At 32.9% G+C, this 15,924-nt stretch overlaps 4 protein-coding genes and 1 long non-coding RNA gene across 5 annotated transcripts; 2 read left to right on the plus strand and 3 right to left on the minus strand.

The window, feature by feature from the left end:
* The first annotated feature begins 1,252 nt into the window (after positions 1 to 1,252).
* Positions 1,253 to 2,055, plus strand: LOC130497886 (uncharacterized). The gene is made up of 3 exons (XR_008936920.1): positions 1,253 to 1,392; positions 1,515 to 1,679; positions 1,796 to 2,055. It is a non-coding gene; the product is annotated as an uncharacterized LOC130497886 (long non-coding RNA).
* Positions 2,056 to 2,307: 252 nt separating this feature from the next.
* Positions 2,308 to 3,320, minus strand: LOC108815388 (agamous-like MADS-box protein AGL15). The gene has a single exon (XM_056990498.1). It carries the CDS (start codon positions 3,063 to 3,065, stop codon positions 2,424 to 2,426), a length of 642 nt encoding a protein of 213 aa, XP_056846478.1. The 5' UTR covers positions 3,066 to 3,320; the 3' UTR covers positions 2,308 to 2,423.
* A 1,230-nt stretch (positions 3,321 to 4,550) lies between these two features.
* On the plus strand, positions 4,551 to 5,550 carry LOC108817365 (ethylene-responsive transcription factor ERF073-like). The gene has a single exon (XM_018590030.2). The coding sequence runs from the start codon at positions 4,607 to 4,609 to the stop codon at positions 5,399 to 5,401; it is 795 nt and encodes a 264-aa protein (XP_018445532.1). The 5' UTR covers positions 4,551 to 4,606; the 3' UTR covers positions 5,402 to 5,550.
* Positions 5,551 to 6,049: 499 nt separating this feature from the next.
* Positions 6,050 to 7,892, minus strand: LOC108817364 (40S ribosomal protein SA). The gene is made up of 5 exons (XM_018590029.2): positions 7,663 to 7,892; positions 6,968 to 7,230; positions 6,688 to 6,885; positions 6,374 to 6,581; positions 6,050 to 6,270 (listed from the first exon to the last, which is right to left on the minus strand). The coding sequence occupies exons 1-5, from the start codon at positions 7,796 to 7,798 to the stop codon at positions 6,200 to 6,202; spliced, it is 876 nt and encodes a 291-aa protein (XP_018445531.1). The 5' UTR covers positions 7,799 to 7,892; the 3' UTR covers positions 6,050 to 6,199.
* A 7,057-nt stretch (positions 7,893 to 14,949) lies between these two features.
* LOC108814950 (auxin-responsive protein SAUR78-like) lies at positions 14,950 to 15,678 on the minus strand. The gene has a single exon (XM_018587604.2). The coding sequence runs from the start codon at positions 15,510 to 15,512 to the stop codon at positions 15,156 to 15,158; it is 357 nt and encodes a 118-aa protein (XP_018443106.1). The 5' UTR covers positions 15,513 to 15,678; the 3' UTR covers positions 14,950 to 15,155.
* Positions 15,679 to 15,924: the final 246 nt, after the last annotated feature.

A 15,924-nucleotide genomic window follows, 5' to 3' on the forward strand; every position in this document is an offset into this window, starting at 1 on the left:
TACGTGATATAATTCCAGCTGGAATCAAATTCCGTGATGGTTTCCCTGCTGATCCAAATTATATTTTCTTGACTGATGGTGCAAGTCCTGCAGTAAACAGTCAAAACATAAACTCATACATAGTAACAAGTTCTTTTAAAAGGCTTATTTTGCTAAGTGATAAAGTGAGTCTTCTTTGTGAAGGTTCACATGTGATGCAGCTACTCTTAAGCTCAGACAAAGATGGAATCATCTGCCTTATTCCTCAGTATTCATTGTACTCTGCTTCAGTTTCCCTCCACGGTGGATCTCTGGTATGTTCATGTAAGCATTATGGAACAATCAATTGGGACCATCTTATCAAGGAAAGAGTATCAATCATAACTCATATGATTCACTCAATCACTATAATCACTCCATCATATATTCTTCTTAATGATTATATGATCTTCATATTTATTGTTTGATTCATATAGTTCTACTATATAAAGCTATGTAACTCTCTCTACATCAATAACACAATTCATACATTTCTCATATGTTATTATGTATCAGAGCAAGTTATTTTTGTGAGTTTTGATCCACCGATCAAACTCAAGATAAACATGTTTCCGTAGCTTTTACTTAGAATTTCACGTTTTTGGTTTTCTTCTTCTTTTATTTCAAGTTTTCTTAATCTTTTGGTTCTCATTTGTTATTTTTCTTTTTATCAAGCCAAAGTGCTTCTTGTAGTGATTTATAAAGCCAACGTTCCATTTCTTCTGCATCTCTAGTCCAGGTGTGCACACATCTACTTTTTCCGCAACTCCAGAGTTGATATGTGATCAAGTCATTTATGACTCCGTCAAGCTATAGGCTTCTACACGACTAGTATAGTCGTCCGTGTCTAAATCAATCCAAGCTACAAGTACGTCTCACCGTATGGTTCAAGCGCAAGGCTTCTTCTTATCTCCTATCATATTTTCTTAAAAATGTCAATCTCAAGCCGCTGCTTCCGCTATCTTGGCTTCATCACCCCCTTGAGCTTGAAGGGGCGTATCAAGGAAAGAGTATCAATCATAACTCATATGATTCACTCAATCACTATAATCACTCCATCATATATTCTTCTTAATGATTATATGATCTTCATATTTATTGTTTGATTCATATAGTTCTACTATATAAAGCTATGTAACTCTCTCTACATCAATAACACAATTCATACATTTCTCATAAGTTATTACATCTTTGTTTTGACTGTCTTTTTTTCTGCTTAGGTTCCGTACTATCTTTGATGAAGCAGCAGGATGGGGACTGGACATTATGTAGTAATCAGTCTTTTATATTTTTGATCAGCCTGGAGACGACTGTTATGACTCATACATGGAAGAAAGAGATGGTATTCTCTATTCAATGGCTAAGCATGCAAAGGTTAGTCAAGAGATTGCATTAACCCTAGGAAGACAATATTTTCAGTCTCTTTGTGTATATGTTCATAAGCTTGAGACTATTGAAGAGGCTCTTAATAGCTTGGAAGGTGTAACATGTAACAGAGCTGAAGGAGCAACGTATCTACTTCCTCGGATTAATCTTCCTAGAAAGACTAATGAAGCTGTAGAGGCTGTAAACACAGCACCAGATGCTTCTACTGCAAACGCCTTCTTAATGCCACTGGTGTAGACTGTGTAGTTGTTGTCCCTGGTTCTGGCTTCGGACAGGTAAACAGAGACGAATCTTTCACAGAATGGAAAAACATTGAATATCTTTTAAACTACTGAGGCTGTGTGCGTTTTTGCATTGACTTTGGTTTGGTTCCTGGAACATGGCACTTCAGATGCACAATCGTTGCTAAAGAAGACAAGGTTCCGGCTATAGTGAATCGCCTCAAAGAATTCCATAGAGCTTCATGGACGAGTTCCGTGATGAAGAAAGCACTGTGCCCCTTGAAGCGTCTATGTTTGTTAAGTCAGGCCCTTGTGACTTGGCTAAACAGTTTAGCAGTTGAATTGAACTGAAATTGATTCATAAATTAATTTAATTTTGATTAGTCTTCCAATGATGTGAACATTTTTGAAAATTATCATCTAGCTTATATAATCAGACTTTTATATCATACGTTTTCATTTCAAAAATTCATTTTTAATCTTTCATCCCTTATAATCTCGCAACTAATCTTTGGTTTTCCTTAATATGTGTGTTATAATTTCAAAATAACCTCTCATATACTAATTGAAAACTCTACTTTGAAGCTGCTTAGATTCCATATTGATGACATAGTAATTTCAAAATACTATTAAAAACTCAACCAAATTGTTAATGTAAACCACAAATAGAATAACAAACTGGTTAAATTTGATAGTTCTCTAAGATCTTACTACTATTTTAGAAGATAATGGAAAATGATCATTTGCACTCTTTCTTGTCTATGGTTTTGAGACATAAACTGAACCGCCCGCAAAGCCTTAATATCCATCGTAACCTGCTTGACCTTGATCACTCCTAACTGTCAGATTTTCATCCGTCATTTTCCAGTTAACCGGAGCCAGCAGATCTTCACATACCTGAGCATTCACCTGGACCGTTGGATCACCACCCATCTCGCAGATCCTTGCCCACAAATTCTCCCTCAAAACATTCAACCCCTTCATGTACTCATCCATCTCTTCCTCCGGCACGCTTTCCACCTCCCTCTCCCACCACATCTTACCATCTCCGTCCGCCCCTCCGGTTGCCACATCGCCGCCGTAATGAGACCTTAGCATCACCGGAGTCTTACGCAAGTAACTTTCGATGAGTGTGTTCACGTTACCGAACGCGTATATCCTTTCGCAACGTGAAAACGTTATGATACCAATCTGTGCGCCGCAGAGGACGCTTAGCTCGGCCGCTTTTTTGAAAAGCCCGGTTCGGCGTTTTGAAAACGTCACTTGCCTTCGATTCTCTTCTTTGATCTCCTTGATCTCTATCTTCTGTCGACCTTTGGTGGTTTTAGGGTTTTGTTGTTTTGTCTCTTTTCGTTGCTTCGGCGTCAGCTTAGGGTTTTGCATGGGCTTCTGTTCCTTGAAACGAAAGCAAGCGGTGGATGATGCTTCTCCATCCTCCATATTGGCGACAAGAATGAAAGACGTATGAGATCACAAGTTTTCTTTGAGTAGGTATCCCGTTTTATGCTTATGTATATTGTTTTTACGTAAATAAGGAAGTGAGGCTTCTTCATCATTGATGTTAATTGTGGTATATTAAATGCATGATTCCATAAAAATCGATGTTAGTTTTTTTTTTCTTAATCTAATTAAGTTTTGTGATATTGTTTCCCTGATTTACGAGATATACTTACCACATTCTGTTTTACTACTCGTTGATAAAAACTAATTAAGATTAATGCTATATAACCAATCAAATATATGCATATCAATGTATATACATACTCCAAAGGGGTTCCACGTGAAAGGTTCAACCACAAGTCTTAATTGGTACCTTTCTAATCAAGTTCCCCCACTCAGTATCTCAGTTAGTCCTTAATTAACCCCTCGACAATACAGTAGATATGTAATATACAGCTGGTATAAACATTAATTATCTTTCTGAAAAAGATTCAAAGCAAGATTGATAGATTAATTTAGATTTTAGAATGATCAGTGGAAGAAACCATGGATCGATTAGTCAGTATTAGAGACCACTTCTGGTTTCCCAATTAAATTACATAGCCAACAACGGCATATACCCCTATAGCTAGGCTAACAACTGGTATTACACTATAACTGATTGTTTTTTATGTGTTACATATATATCAAGTTGTAATTAAGAACTCTTATATGTTTCAACAAAGTTATTCCACAAAGATTTAAACTTTAAACTAATCTCAAAACAAACTTTTTTACCAACCATGTCGACCTGAATAAGCAAAGCAAAGCCAAACCAATGTCTTACTTTGACGATAGAAAAAACGTAAATTTTACGTTATAGATGTAATTAAGGACTATATATATTTTTTGTTTTATTATTTTATTATTTTTTCTACAAATTATTGTTGCAAAATGTACTAGTTACCTTTGGAACTTTACAATACAAATTTTAGGGAAAATCATGAATAAACAATTTTAAAATATTTTACTAAGACATATATAACTCGTAGATTTTATTTAGAAATCTCTAAAGCTTTTTAATTATATTTTTGATCATACATACCATACCATAATAAGCTTGGCCACAATATTAGGTCAAATTCATTCCAAAAAAGAAAAAATCAACAACTAAATAGAAATTACCGTCAGTAAACCCAAATATATTGTGACAAAAAGTAGCTCAACCATAAGATTCATTGATGTAAGATATGATTAAAGATAAGATCGAATATTAAATTTTAATAACCCGATTTAACTCAACTAAATGCAGATCACTTATAGATCGACAGTGGCCAACTTGTAAATATTCTAAAATTGACAAAGTACCTACGCAAGGACAAAGAAAACATAAATTTGGTAAAATGTCCCACTTGGCCCAATTGCGTCCGTCGTTCAAAGACGCAAAGGTCATTTTGCATATAAAAAGAGTGCTACGACGCCGATCAAAACACATAAACCACATTCAGAGAAAATTACACATTAAACCCAAAAACTTTCGAAAAGTTACTGTACCGTTCAAAATGTGCGGAGGAGCAGTTATTTCCGAGTACATAACCCCGTCGCGATCCGGCAGATCGTCAGCCTCAAAATCCTCCTCCTGGAGACGCGACGACGTCGTCGTTGACTTGACACTCGACGATTTCGAGGGAGAATTCGAGTCGGAGAACGAAGAATTCTACGGATTCTCAACGGCCAAGCCTGCAAGAGGATTCATCGAAGAAGATGCGAGGAAGAATAAGAAGAAGAAGAAGAAGAAGAAGAGTAGCGAGTACAGAGGAATCAGGAGGCGTCCGTGGGGAAGATGGGCGGCTGAGATTCGCGATCCGATAAAAGGAGTTCGAGTTTGGCTGGGGACGTTCAACACTGCAGAAGATGCTGCGAGAGCTTATGATCTTGAAGCTAAGAGGATCCGTGGAGCCAAAGCTAAGCTCAATTTCCCTAACGAATCACCTTCGAGAAAACGTAAAGCTTCTTCTTCTTCAAAACAGCCTCCTCAGGTTAAGGTAGAGGAGAAGCGTGAGGAGGTTGCAGTGGCGTGTAGTAGCCTGTGGGAGGGGGACACGATTCAGGTCGATACGCAGTGGCTTGAAGATGCCATCAAGGGCGGTGAGAAGAGACAGAAGGGCTGTGATGGTGATGGTGAAGGTGACGACGTGAATGCTCAGCTTTCGGAAGAGCTTCTTGCTTTTGAGAAAGAGACGGAGTGTTTCTTCCAGATGCCGTTTATGGAAGGGGGAAACTGTGGTTCTTCGTCGTCTTCGACACCTATGACCAGTGTCTTTGAGGGAGATGATGTCTTGGATCTTTGGTATTGAATGGTTCTTTTGTACTCTTAATGAAATGATCATGAGTCGTTTGGTGTTGTATTTGTACAAGTCAGATTCTTGTTCTGCTTGTGTGTATCGACTCTTGTAACTGTGATTCTTCTGCCTTGTCAATGTATAATAGCTTAAATTTTGTAGCTTGTCCATATCTCCTAGCGACTGTAGCCATTGCGGAACATATGATCTAAACTTGTAACCTCGGTTAATGTAGAGGAAGGAACGTTAACCTAGCTTCCTGTGCACGTCTTTATAGATGAGCTCATTTCTCATCCTTCCATAGTCCCCAAAGGCCAAAGCATACATTTCCACAGAAAAAACTTCCAAGCCGCAGTCTTCCCCGGCTGATCCAGAGGAAAGGAGAAGCAGCCTGTGAACTCTCTGTCTACCATCACACCGTTGGAGGACTTGAAACTAGTGATAACACCTGGAATAGCTTTGAGAATAGACCTGAAACAGAGAGTGGTTTAAATTGTTTCTATTGATGAAAATAAGAACTCTTTCGGAAGGTGTCTATGAACCAACTTTGCCTAGAATGATAAGCTATTGGATAGACACCTCCAGATCAAGTTCTTCACTTTGGGATTAGTGGATGGTTGCAAACTCAGTTTAGAAACTATATTCATAACAAAACTTAAGAGATAAATATAGTTGAAATTCCATTCAAAACAAAAGGTGCAAAACAGAATACCCTCCTAAAGATTGAAAGAGACACAGTTATGGTTCGATAACACTTTCAATTCCAACAGAAACCAAAAAAAAAAACATTGTCTATGACCATTGTCATCAACTTTACTCCCAACCAGCAGCTGCAGTTGTGGGTGGCACAGCCGCGTCCCATCCACCTTCTGCTGCTGGAGCAACTGCAAATAACAAACAACCCAAAGAACAAACCATTAAAATCAAGATCGTAGGTTAAGACATCCAGAGATCCATCCAAAATAGGGTTCCAGGAGAAAAACTCACCGCTGGAATCGTTCCAAGAAGCAGCAGCAGGAGCGGCAGAGATTGGCGCCTGGGCTTCTCCTGGCCATGCAGCATCAGGAATGGCAGCAGTGGTCCACTGTTCACCACCATACTCAGGAGCAGGTAGTCCAAACTCTGCCTGAGGGGCAACTTCATCCTCATCCTCTGGCTTAGCCTCCTCGGGCTCTCTGTAGAAGAACAGGTCAACCTGCACAGAACCAACATATAAAGAATTCACACATCAAACAGGAATAAGAATCACAGACTTCAGTGAAAGCCTTTTCAAGTTCAAAAAATGATGTTCCTCCTCTTACCATGACATCCCACTTCTGAGCAGGGCGAATGGTACCACGCATCTGAAGGACCATGCGAGCAAGAAGCCAGAAAAGACACCCAATGCTGTGCTTTCCCTTGTTGTTGGCGGGGATACCGATGTCAACAAACCTCATGGGAGAGTCAGTGTCACAGAAAGCAATGATTGGAATGTTTCCCAAAGCACCTTCCTTGATGGGCTGCAGCAACATTAACAGAAAGATCCAAAGTTAAAAGACAAAATCATCAAAAAAAGAAAAAAAAGACTCAATTTGAGTTTACCTGGTGGTCGGTACGAGGATCTGTAAGAATCAACAACCTTGGCTCACTGAATGAGGTTTGCATCTGATTAGTGAAGGTACCGGGAGTGTGCCTTCCAGCAATGGCATTGGCTCCAGTGTACTGAGCGAACTTCAAGACAGCTCTCTGACCATAGGGCCTAGCTGACTGCACAATGATGTCTTGTGGGTTCTCAATAGCAACGATAACTCGTGCAGCCATCATCAGCTTATCCCATGTCTTGCCAAGGTTAAAGATGTAGATACCTGACAATGAAAAATAAAAACTTCAAAAATCAAAGAGAGAAGAAACTAAGACCATATAAAAGCAAAGACTTCAAGGTCACATTTAAACAAATGTAGAAACATTACTCAACAAGATTAGCAAAAAATAAAAATAAAACACTTGCAACCCGTACAGACATCAACCAAAGCGTTCACAAACTTCAGACTAAATGTAATGAAATGAAACCTATGTTTTATTCACTACTTCATACACACCGAAACCAATCTCGGTAGACACAAACACAAAAAAAAACAGTACTTTAGTTTTTATCTAGACATACTAATACACGAAATGATGACAGTTATGGCTAGTTATAGCGCTGATGCATTTATATTGTAAGTAGCTGTTTAGATCCGTGGCGGCGGCGCATATAAACATAAGTGAAACACTTAAAGAAAAGACAAGAGCATTACCGTCGTTACGTCTCTTGAAGACGTAACGCACCATTTGGTAATTGCAGTTCTTGGTTCCGAGGTGAACCTCAGCAGCGCACATCATCTTGATGTCAGCCTCCTTCTGGGAAAGCTGTGCGGATCCTTGAGTCGCCATTCTGTTTCTCTCTTCTTCTTCTTCTTTGCCGGGGACCTAATCGCCGAGGTACGCGTTTGCAGTGTAAATCACACGAGAGAGGCGAGGAAACTATAGAGCCGCGAAGGAGACTGTTTATATATCAAGCAAAACCCTAGTTTGTGTAAAGTCTGTTTTATCCTCGACCAGGCAGGTTCGGGTTCATTTTAGGTTAATTCGGTTTGCTCGGTTCGATTCGTTCAAATTGTACAAAAATGTGTCGGTTATCTGTTGAATAATTTATGTTAGCTTCAAATTACTTAGGCGATGATTGTTTTACCAGATTTTGGATTTTGGTTTCTAATTTTTAGCTTTTATTTTTAGTTTTTGATTTTTGGTTTTTGATTTTCCAGTAGATTTTAGTTTTTTGAAAAACATTGATTAGTTGTACATTTTGGTTTTTCATTTTAAAGTTAGTAAAATAAGAATATTAATAAAGCTTATTTTTAAATAATAAAAAAATACTGTCATCGAAATATATCTAATATTTTTTAAAAAATTTATCTTTTAACAATATAAATTCAAAAAAACTATTGTAATTCCTACATAGATACATAAATATGATAATACATATATTTATGCCCCCATAAATCTATTTTAAAATAAAAATAATAATTCTTTGTGAAGACATGATTTTCTAAATGTGAGTATATTTTTATATTTTATTCAACTATTGTATATAAAGTCAACATCTAAATTTTTTGGTCCTAGGAAAAAAACCTAAAGAAATTAGATTTTGGTTTATAAGAAAAAAGTAAACTATCAATAAAGCATATAAACTTTTAATAAATTTAAATAACTAATTTAATTTTATTGACAAGTTTTGAAAATGTGTGTAATAGAAATTATTTTATTATCATATTATTAAACAAAGGCTTTTACTATAGCTGATTTGTTTAAAGTAGTTATCGTTTTTATTTCTTTTTATGTATTAATGTATAAATATGTCAAAATTTTAATTTTTTAAAAAATGAAAAACTAACGTTAAATTGAAAAAGCCATAAACTTAGATTGTTTTTTTCAGAAAATACAATTATTTGAAAAAAAAATAGTTTCCTTAGATTTTAGGGAATCTGTTTCTCTATAAACTTGATTGTCTAAAAAATAGATTTTCCAAAAATAAAACTCAAAAATTACTTCAAAATCTGTAAACAATCAACCCCTTAGTTTTCTTTTTTAATTGTTTGTATGTTCTATTCAAAATTGGTTAACGTTTTTTAAAAATAAATAAAACTAACTAACTATCAATCTCGGAGATAAGCTGGTCCTAAATATATTACTCGAACCGAACCAAAAATCCAAATAACCAAACCAAATTTTTTAAATATTCGAACGGATGCAAAGCGAACCAAAAACCCAAATATCTTAATTAAAACCGAAAAGAGCTTTCACCAAAGATCCAAAAAGCTTTTTAAAAAAGATAGTCCATTAAAAACAAATTATATAATTAAGAAAGAGGTCAAAAATTACTGTATATGGCCAAAAATTTCAATTCTATTAAATATATAAATTTTAGTTTTCCATGCAATACTTTATAAATAACTTTTATATAAACTCAAAAGTCAGCATTACTGTTATCACAGCAGAAAAAAATCAACAGTTCAACCAGACGAGTTAGTCTGGTGGTAAACAGCTTGCAACTGCAAGTACGGCTCCGGGTTCGACTCGTCCTAGTCACGGTATGACTTAGGCCTCCTTTATAGAGGGTACATACGCAGCCTGATACCGGGTCTAGACGGATTAAGGCCGAAGGCCCGAACCCATCCTAGCAAATCAAAAAAAAAAATCAACAGTCCATGTTTACCCAACATGACATCATCCACAAAGACAGAGGGGATTGATGATAATCAATAGTCCATGCTCACCAAACATCATCCACAAAGACAGAGAGGATTGATGAAAATGCCTACAAATCCATTATCAGCCATCAACTCCATGAGCAGAATCCTTTTAGTTCACATCTAAAAAGGATTGGGTCCCAAACAAAACTGTTGGGAACTTTTTGGCCTTGACTTGTATATCAAGTTAAGAGTATGAATAAAATGTTTCAGTAATGATAATAACTATTAATCGAACGTATTTAGCAAAAAAAAACTATTAATCGAACGTCGTTCACATCTCAGAAAGGAAACAATTTAATTACTATACCCAATTTATACATCAGCTATAATAGAAATGTATCCCCTATATATTAAAAAGAAACATTTACAAAATTATAACATGTAATTTGTAATAATTAAAAAAGTGTTCTGCTGAGTTTTTCACGTAATTGGAATGCTAATTTTGTTTACGTGGTGGTTTGATAATTAATTGAGAATTTTGTTAATCTAAAATTAAATTGTTAAGGAATATTATATTATATAGTATGTCCATTATAGACCATTTATTTATCAAATTGAAATTTATATTATCTAGTTTTTTCTAAAATAAAACCTACAGAATAATGTGATTAATATATATATATAGCAGTTAATGATTTTAAACAATAAATATTTGCTAATAATCGGTATACTTTCTATTATTTTATTTAATTATTTATTATTAAAATAAATTATACAATTACATTAGTCATACAATAAAAATTTAGATTTTTGTATATGTTATATTTTGAATTTTTCAAAACTAGTATAAGTTACTAAAACTGTTAAAATTTGAATTTTTCAAAACTAGTATAAATTATTAAAACTATTAAAAGAGTCACATAAACTTTTGTGACGAAGGTTTAAATATTTTTAATGTAATATATGTAATTTTGTTTTAATATGTGTTTATGTTAATATATATATATATATATTCATATTGTTTAAATTATAATATACATCATATGAAAATACATAACTATATTTTGATATTTGCATTGAACATATATTGAAAAGTTAACATTTTGATTTTGATTTTCCTTGTGTTTTTTAATGATTATAAATTATTGAAGCCACTAAACATTTCACATTAAAAATCAATTCTTTGGTTTAAAATTTTGTTACACAAATATACAAATAATCATAAAATCATATGAATAGAAACTTGATTTAATAAATATTCATATTAAAAATATACTATATATCTATGTTAATATCATTTAAATTTAATTATACATAATATACATAGATAAAATTGATTGTTTTGATATATTTATCCTAAAATAATGCGAACAAACAAGAGTGATCGTTTAATTTATATGGACATACCAATTTATTACATAATAATAATTGTTTTTAGTTATTTAATATATAGTTATTATTTTCTTATTTTATAATATTCAGAAAAACATAAAATAAATAATAAATATAAAATATTTATTATGTACAAGACGCAGATCTTAACCTAAGTATGTATCTCTTTAATAATTTTAAATCTTAACTATTTCTAAATCTGAGGCCAAAACAAAAGAACAAAATGAGAATAAAATCTAAAATCAATATATATATCGAGCAATAACCAAGATTGACACGATAGAAAGATAAGATTGAAGATAGATAGGATTGGCAAAAAAAAAGATAAGATTGACACGTGAACGTAAATTTTTTATATTCATAATTAACTTTTAAATTTCTAAATAATAATATAAAAACGAGGTAACATGGTTTCATTGTAACTAAATAGTAGGTATGAGATTCTTCGACCTAAATCTTAGTTTCTTATGTGATAAGTAATTTTTGACCTAAAATATTCTTAAAAATGAGATCAGCTTATCAGTAAATAAATTATGTAATTAACAAAAAAAATAAAAATTTATTTAAGAATCAAAAATATTAATTCAATTAAAAATATAGATTTTATTTTTCATATAATATTTTTTAAATAATTTTCATATAAATTAACTCTGTGACTTCTCGAAAAAGGACACATCGAGTGACTTCTCAATGATTATTAGTATGTGGGAAGCAATTACTAATCTATCTTATTAAAACAGAAACATTTTGTTTGACCTAACATTTATTTTGTAAGTTTTTAAATTAAATACACATTTATACTTTATAGTTAAACCTACATTAAATCATTAATGTTCCTTTCTTTATACTACTATCCATGTTTCCAAACAATTTACTTATTTCTTACTACTATCAATGTTTCCAAACAATATATTTTATACTACTATCAATGTTTCCAAACAATACAATAATTAATCTTAATATTTTATATCTATCATTTTCTCTTTAAAATTTTGTAGAAACATCATAATTTCATAAATTGCAAAATAATGAACTTTAAAATTTGGATTATAAGATTACAAATTATGAAACTATTGCAATTTTAATCAAATTAGATTACATATTGGTCATCCATCAGTTCAATCGGTTAGTCTCGAATTTTAGTGATTTTTGTTAATATGAATATTTTAAAACCTAAATTGAATTGTCAGATCTCCGGATTAACCGGTATAATCACAGTCGGGTTAAATTTAGAAACATCTATCTTATTAAAACAGAAACATTTTGTTGGACCTAACATTTATTTTGTAAGTTTTTAAATTAAATACACATTTATACTTTATAGTTAAACCTACATTAAATCATTAATGTTCCTTTCTTTATACTACTATCCATGTTTCCAAACAATTTACTTATTTCTTACTACTATCAATGTTTCCAAACAATATATTTTATACTACTATCAATGTTTCCAAACAATACAATAATTAATCTTAATATTTTATATCTATCATTTTCTCTTTAAAATTTTGTAGAAACATCATAATTTCATAAATTGCAAAATAATGAACTTTAAAATTTGGATTATAAGATTACAAATTATGAAACTATTATAATTTTAATCAAATTAGATTACATATTGGTCATCCATCAGTTCAATCGGTTAGTCTCGAATTTTAGTGATTTTTGTTAATATGAATATTTTAAAAGCCTAAATTGAATTGTCAGATCTCCGGATTAACCGGTATAATCACAATCGGGTTAAATTTAGAAACACTGATTTAAATGCAAAAATATTTTAAATACACTCTTTAAAAGTTACCAAAATATTTGTTAAGTTATTAATAAAAATTTTCATCGTAAAATATTCCGCGCTTCCAAAGCGCGGGTCATAATCTAGTCTTACCTTAAACAATGAAACTTCTCCTCTTTCTTAGTTACTCCCTCCATTCCCGAAAGTAAGATTTTCTACATTTTATTCTTGTTTCACAAAGATAAATTTTCTATATTTTTAAGGTACTTTTGTATACTTTTGAGAAACATTAATTGTGAATATTAGAATTGATTAAATTTGATTGGTGGATAGTTATTGGAAAGTGCATAGAAAAATAAATAGTAAACTAAAATAAAAATACTTATTAAACTTCTTAATAAGCGTGAAAACTCTAGAAAATCTTACTTTTGTGAACGGAGGGAGTATTTTTTTAGAGCATATTAGAAAACTTCTTCGAACTTAAATCAGCAGATATATAATTAGTACTTATTTTGCCTAATTAATCACTTTTCTGTATAATTAAAGTCCTCAAGACTCTTTAATAATATTCCATGCACCCCTTGGGTCACCACCACGACAATTATCGGTTTTTATCAAAAATTGTTTTTGCTATATACATTTTTTTTTGAGAAAGGGCTTTGCTATATCATGTTCTTAAGTATGTTGACTGATGGTAAGCAAGTATATACTTAAAAATTATTTTACATACCTTGGAACCCATATATATATATCTTATTACGGCTGAAACTAAGTCGAGAAACATTAAAAACAAATGTAAAATATCTGCAACTAGAAAGGAGAGTCCAAATTTTAGCAAAAGAAAAAAAAAATAGAAAGGAGAGTAGGGTCATGTACTTGGGACCAGGTCACCACCGCGTCATGAGAGCGACAAATATTATTTCCAATTAACACAAGAAGATTGCATATTAATTTTTTTCTGTTCTATACGAACAAAATATTTGAAATGAACACCATACATATGATACACAGAGGACCGTGTCTCAGATTATATGTGGAATTTCGACGGATTATAAAAAGATGGAGTTATGCTGCCTAACGTTGCTGACAAATTTTATATAAAACAATCATATATAGTGCAAGAAAAGAAAATTGTTCAGTAAGAGCACCTCCATCAGCAAATTTCTTCAATCTCGATTCCCTAGGTAGTTTTACATTATTTTTTTTTTTTTCGTTTGACTTTTCTTTTTTCTAAAAAATAATAAAAAAAAAATAATACCCGAACCTATCGTGGCCGACACCTGTCGTGGAGTCCGCGGAACAGTTAAAAATCGAGTTCATCCCACTGAACTCCCAAGGCTCAGGTTCATCATCAAATGCATATTATATATTTTTTTGGAAATGTGTGAACCTTCCCCCACAATCCTTCAATGGAGATGCTCTAAGGGTATCTTCAATGGCACTCTATAATTCCCTCTATATTTTACACTAAACTGGAATAACTCTATTATAGAGTTGGATTTGCTCCAATGGTTCATTCTATAATAGAGTTACTCTATAAATAGAGTGAATTATAGAGTTATGTTGATTTTCACTCTATATTTGGAGTGGAAAAGTAACATAACTTTACAATTCACTCTATTTATAGAGTAATTCTATTATAGAGTGAACCATTGGAGCAAATCCAATTCTATAATAGAGTTACTCTATTTTAATGTAAAATATAGAGGAAATTATAGAGTGCCATTGGAGATGGTCTAAGATTGTTTTTACTTTGTAGTTTTAGGTAGTGTCACGGATTATAAAAAAATTAACCACCATAAATATCAATGATATAAATCATTGCTAATGATTCTTTTGGTAAATAAAGATAAAGAATAAGTATAATTTTTTTTTTGACCAAAAAGAATAAGTATAATTTACTTAATTAGTATCGTCATCATCATATGCAATCAATATATATGTTCCAAAAAACTATATTAGTTCAAGCAATTTCAAGCATCATTAAAGTCTTTTTATTGTGTCATGAGGCTCATGCATGACTCATGAGAAAGATTCCGTTACAAAAACAAATCGAAATAAAAGTTACAAAACAGCCACAATTAAAAATAGAAACAAGCCAACCATAAAATATATTTCTATGAAATGATCATATTCATTTAGCTGTCTACCTAGGCTAGTCTACTACAGTTAGAAGAAAACATAAAGATGATGGTTAAATGAGTAATTATGTGTTGGTAGAGTAACAAAGTAAGAAGCTACACATGCTCATCATTATCATAAAATTGCTCGAAAAAAGAAAAACAAAGCAAATGATATGGTTTACGAGATCACGTTTTGGTTACACACCAGATCGAGTCAAAAATACAAATCAGTAGCAACAACAAAGATAACACCCATAGAAAGTACATATATATCATACGAAATAAATGCGTAAAAATCGATAAGGTCAATGTCAACAAGTATAGAACTCCGCCAATTCTTCAACGGATCCTCCTTCTTGACCACTCTTAAGCATCCACAACAAGTGCTCGAATAGCACAACTTCACAAGCTACAACAATCTCACGTTCTTGTTCTGCAGATCTAGAAGACCGATCCACCAGTTCTTGAAAGAGTGGGTGAGAGATGATGTCCGTTCTAAGCATGTAAGGTCTTCGAGTCTGACCAACGTAAACAACATGGAGATTGTTGTCCTCTGAGAGCTCATCGGATACGGCGGCTGAGGAGGATGAGTGGTGGTGGTTCTTGGCAAATGAAGGCCATTTCTTTATCGCCGACTTGAGCTTTGTCAGCTTCCCAACTTTGGCCATTGATAAAGAATCTAACCCTTTTTCTTGGATTTGGAAAATATAGTTGTCGAAGCTAGGTAGGGTTTAGGGTTTATGAGGATATATGACTATAGGAGTGTGCGTGGGGGGTTCAAATATTGAATGAAGAATAAAAATGTTTGAGATGTTCTTGGGAGGAAATAACGAGGAAGGTTCGTGTATATATATATATATATATTGAGTGAGTTAGAGAAAGGAGAGAGAGAGAACGCATAGATGCATGACCCACCGATTGATGCATAACAGCTAAGAGAGATGAGGACATAAACGGCAAAACGAGCATCTCCTTTGCCCATTGTTTTTCCTTATAATCGGATTTTAATATTTATTTTAGATGTCCTATATAATTTCAGTAAAAATTTGACAAAGCAATTGATTATCTTCATGTTATATA

Source organism: Raphanus sativus, chromosome 7, assembly GCF_000801105.2.
Source record: "Raphanus sativus cultivar WK10039 chromosome 7, ASM80110v3, whole genome shotgun sequence".
NCBI lineage: Eukaryota > Viridiplantae > Streptophyta > Magnoliopsida > Brassicales > Brassicaceae > Raphanus > Raphanus sativus.

Bases quoted from the DNA above. Each gene is read 5' to 3' on its own strand.
- LOC108815388 (XM_056990498.1), bottom strand. From the start codon at position 3,065: ATGGAGGATGGAGAAGCATCATCCACCGCTTGCTTTCGTTTCAAGGAA.
- LOC108817365 (XM_018590030.2), top strand. From the start codon at position 4,607: ATGTGCGGAGGAGCAGTTATTTCCGAGTACATAACCCCGTCGCGATCC.
- LOC108817364 (XM_018590029.2), bottom strand. From the start codon at position 7,798: ATGGCGACTCAAGGATCCGCACAGCTTTCCCAGAAGGAGGCTGACATC. The intron at 7,231-7,662 runs GTAATGCTCTTG...TTTCATTGTCAG, and splicing joins CTTCAAGAGACGTAACGACG to GTATCTACATCTTTAACCTT. The intron at 6,271-6,373 runs GTGAGTTTTTCT...TGTTATTTGCAG, and splicing joins TTCTTGGAACGATTCCAGCG to TTGCTCCAGCAGCAGAAGGT.
- LOC108814950 (XM_018587604.2), bottom strand. From the start codon at position 15,512: ATGGCCAAAGTTGGGAAGCTGACAAAGCTCAAGTCGGCGATAAAGAAA.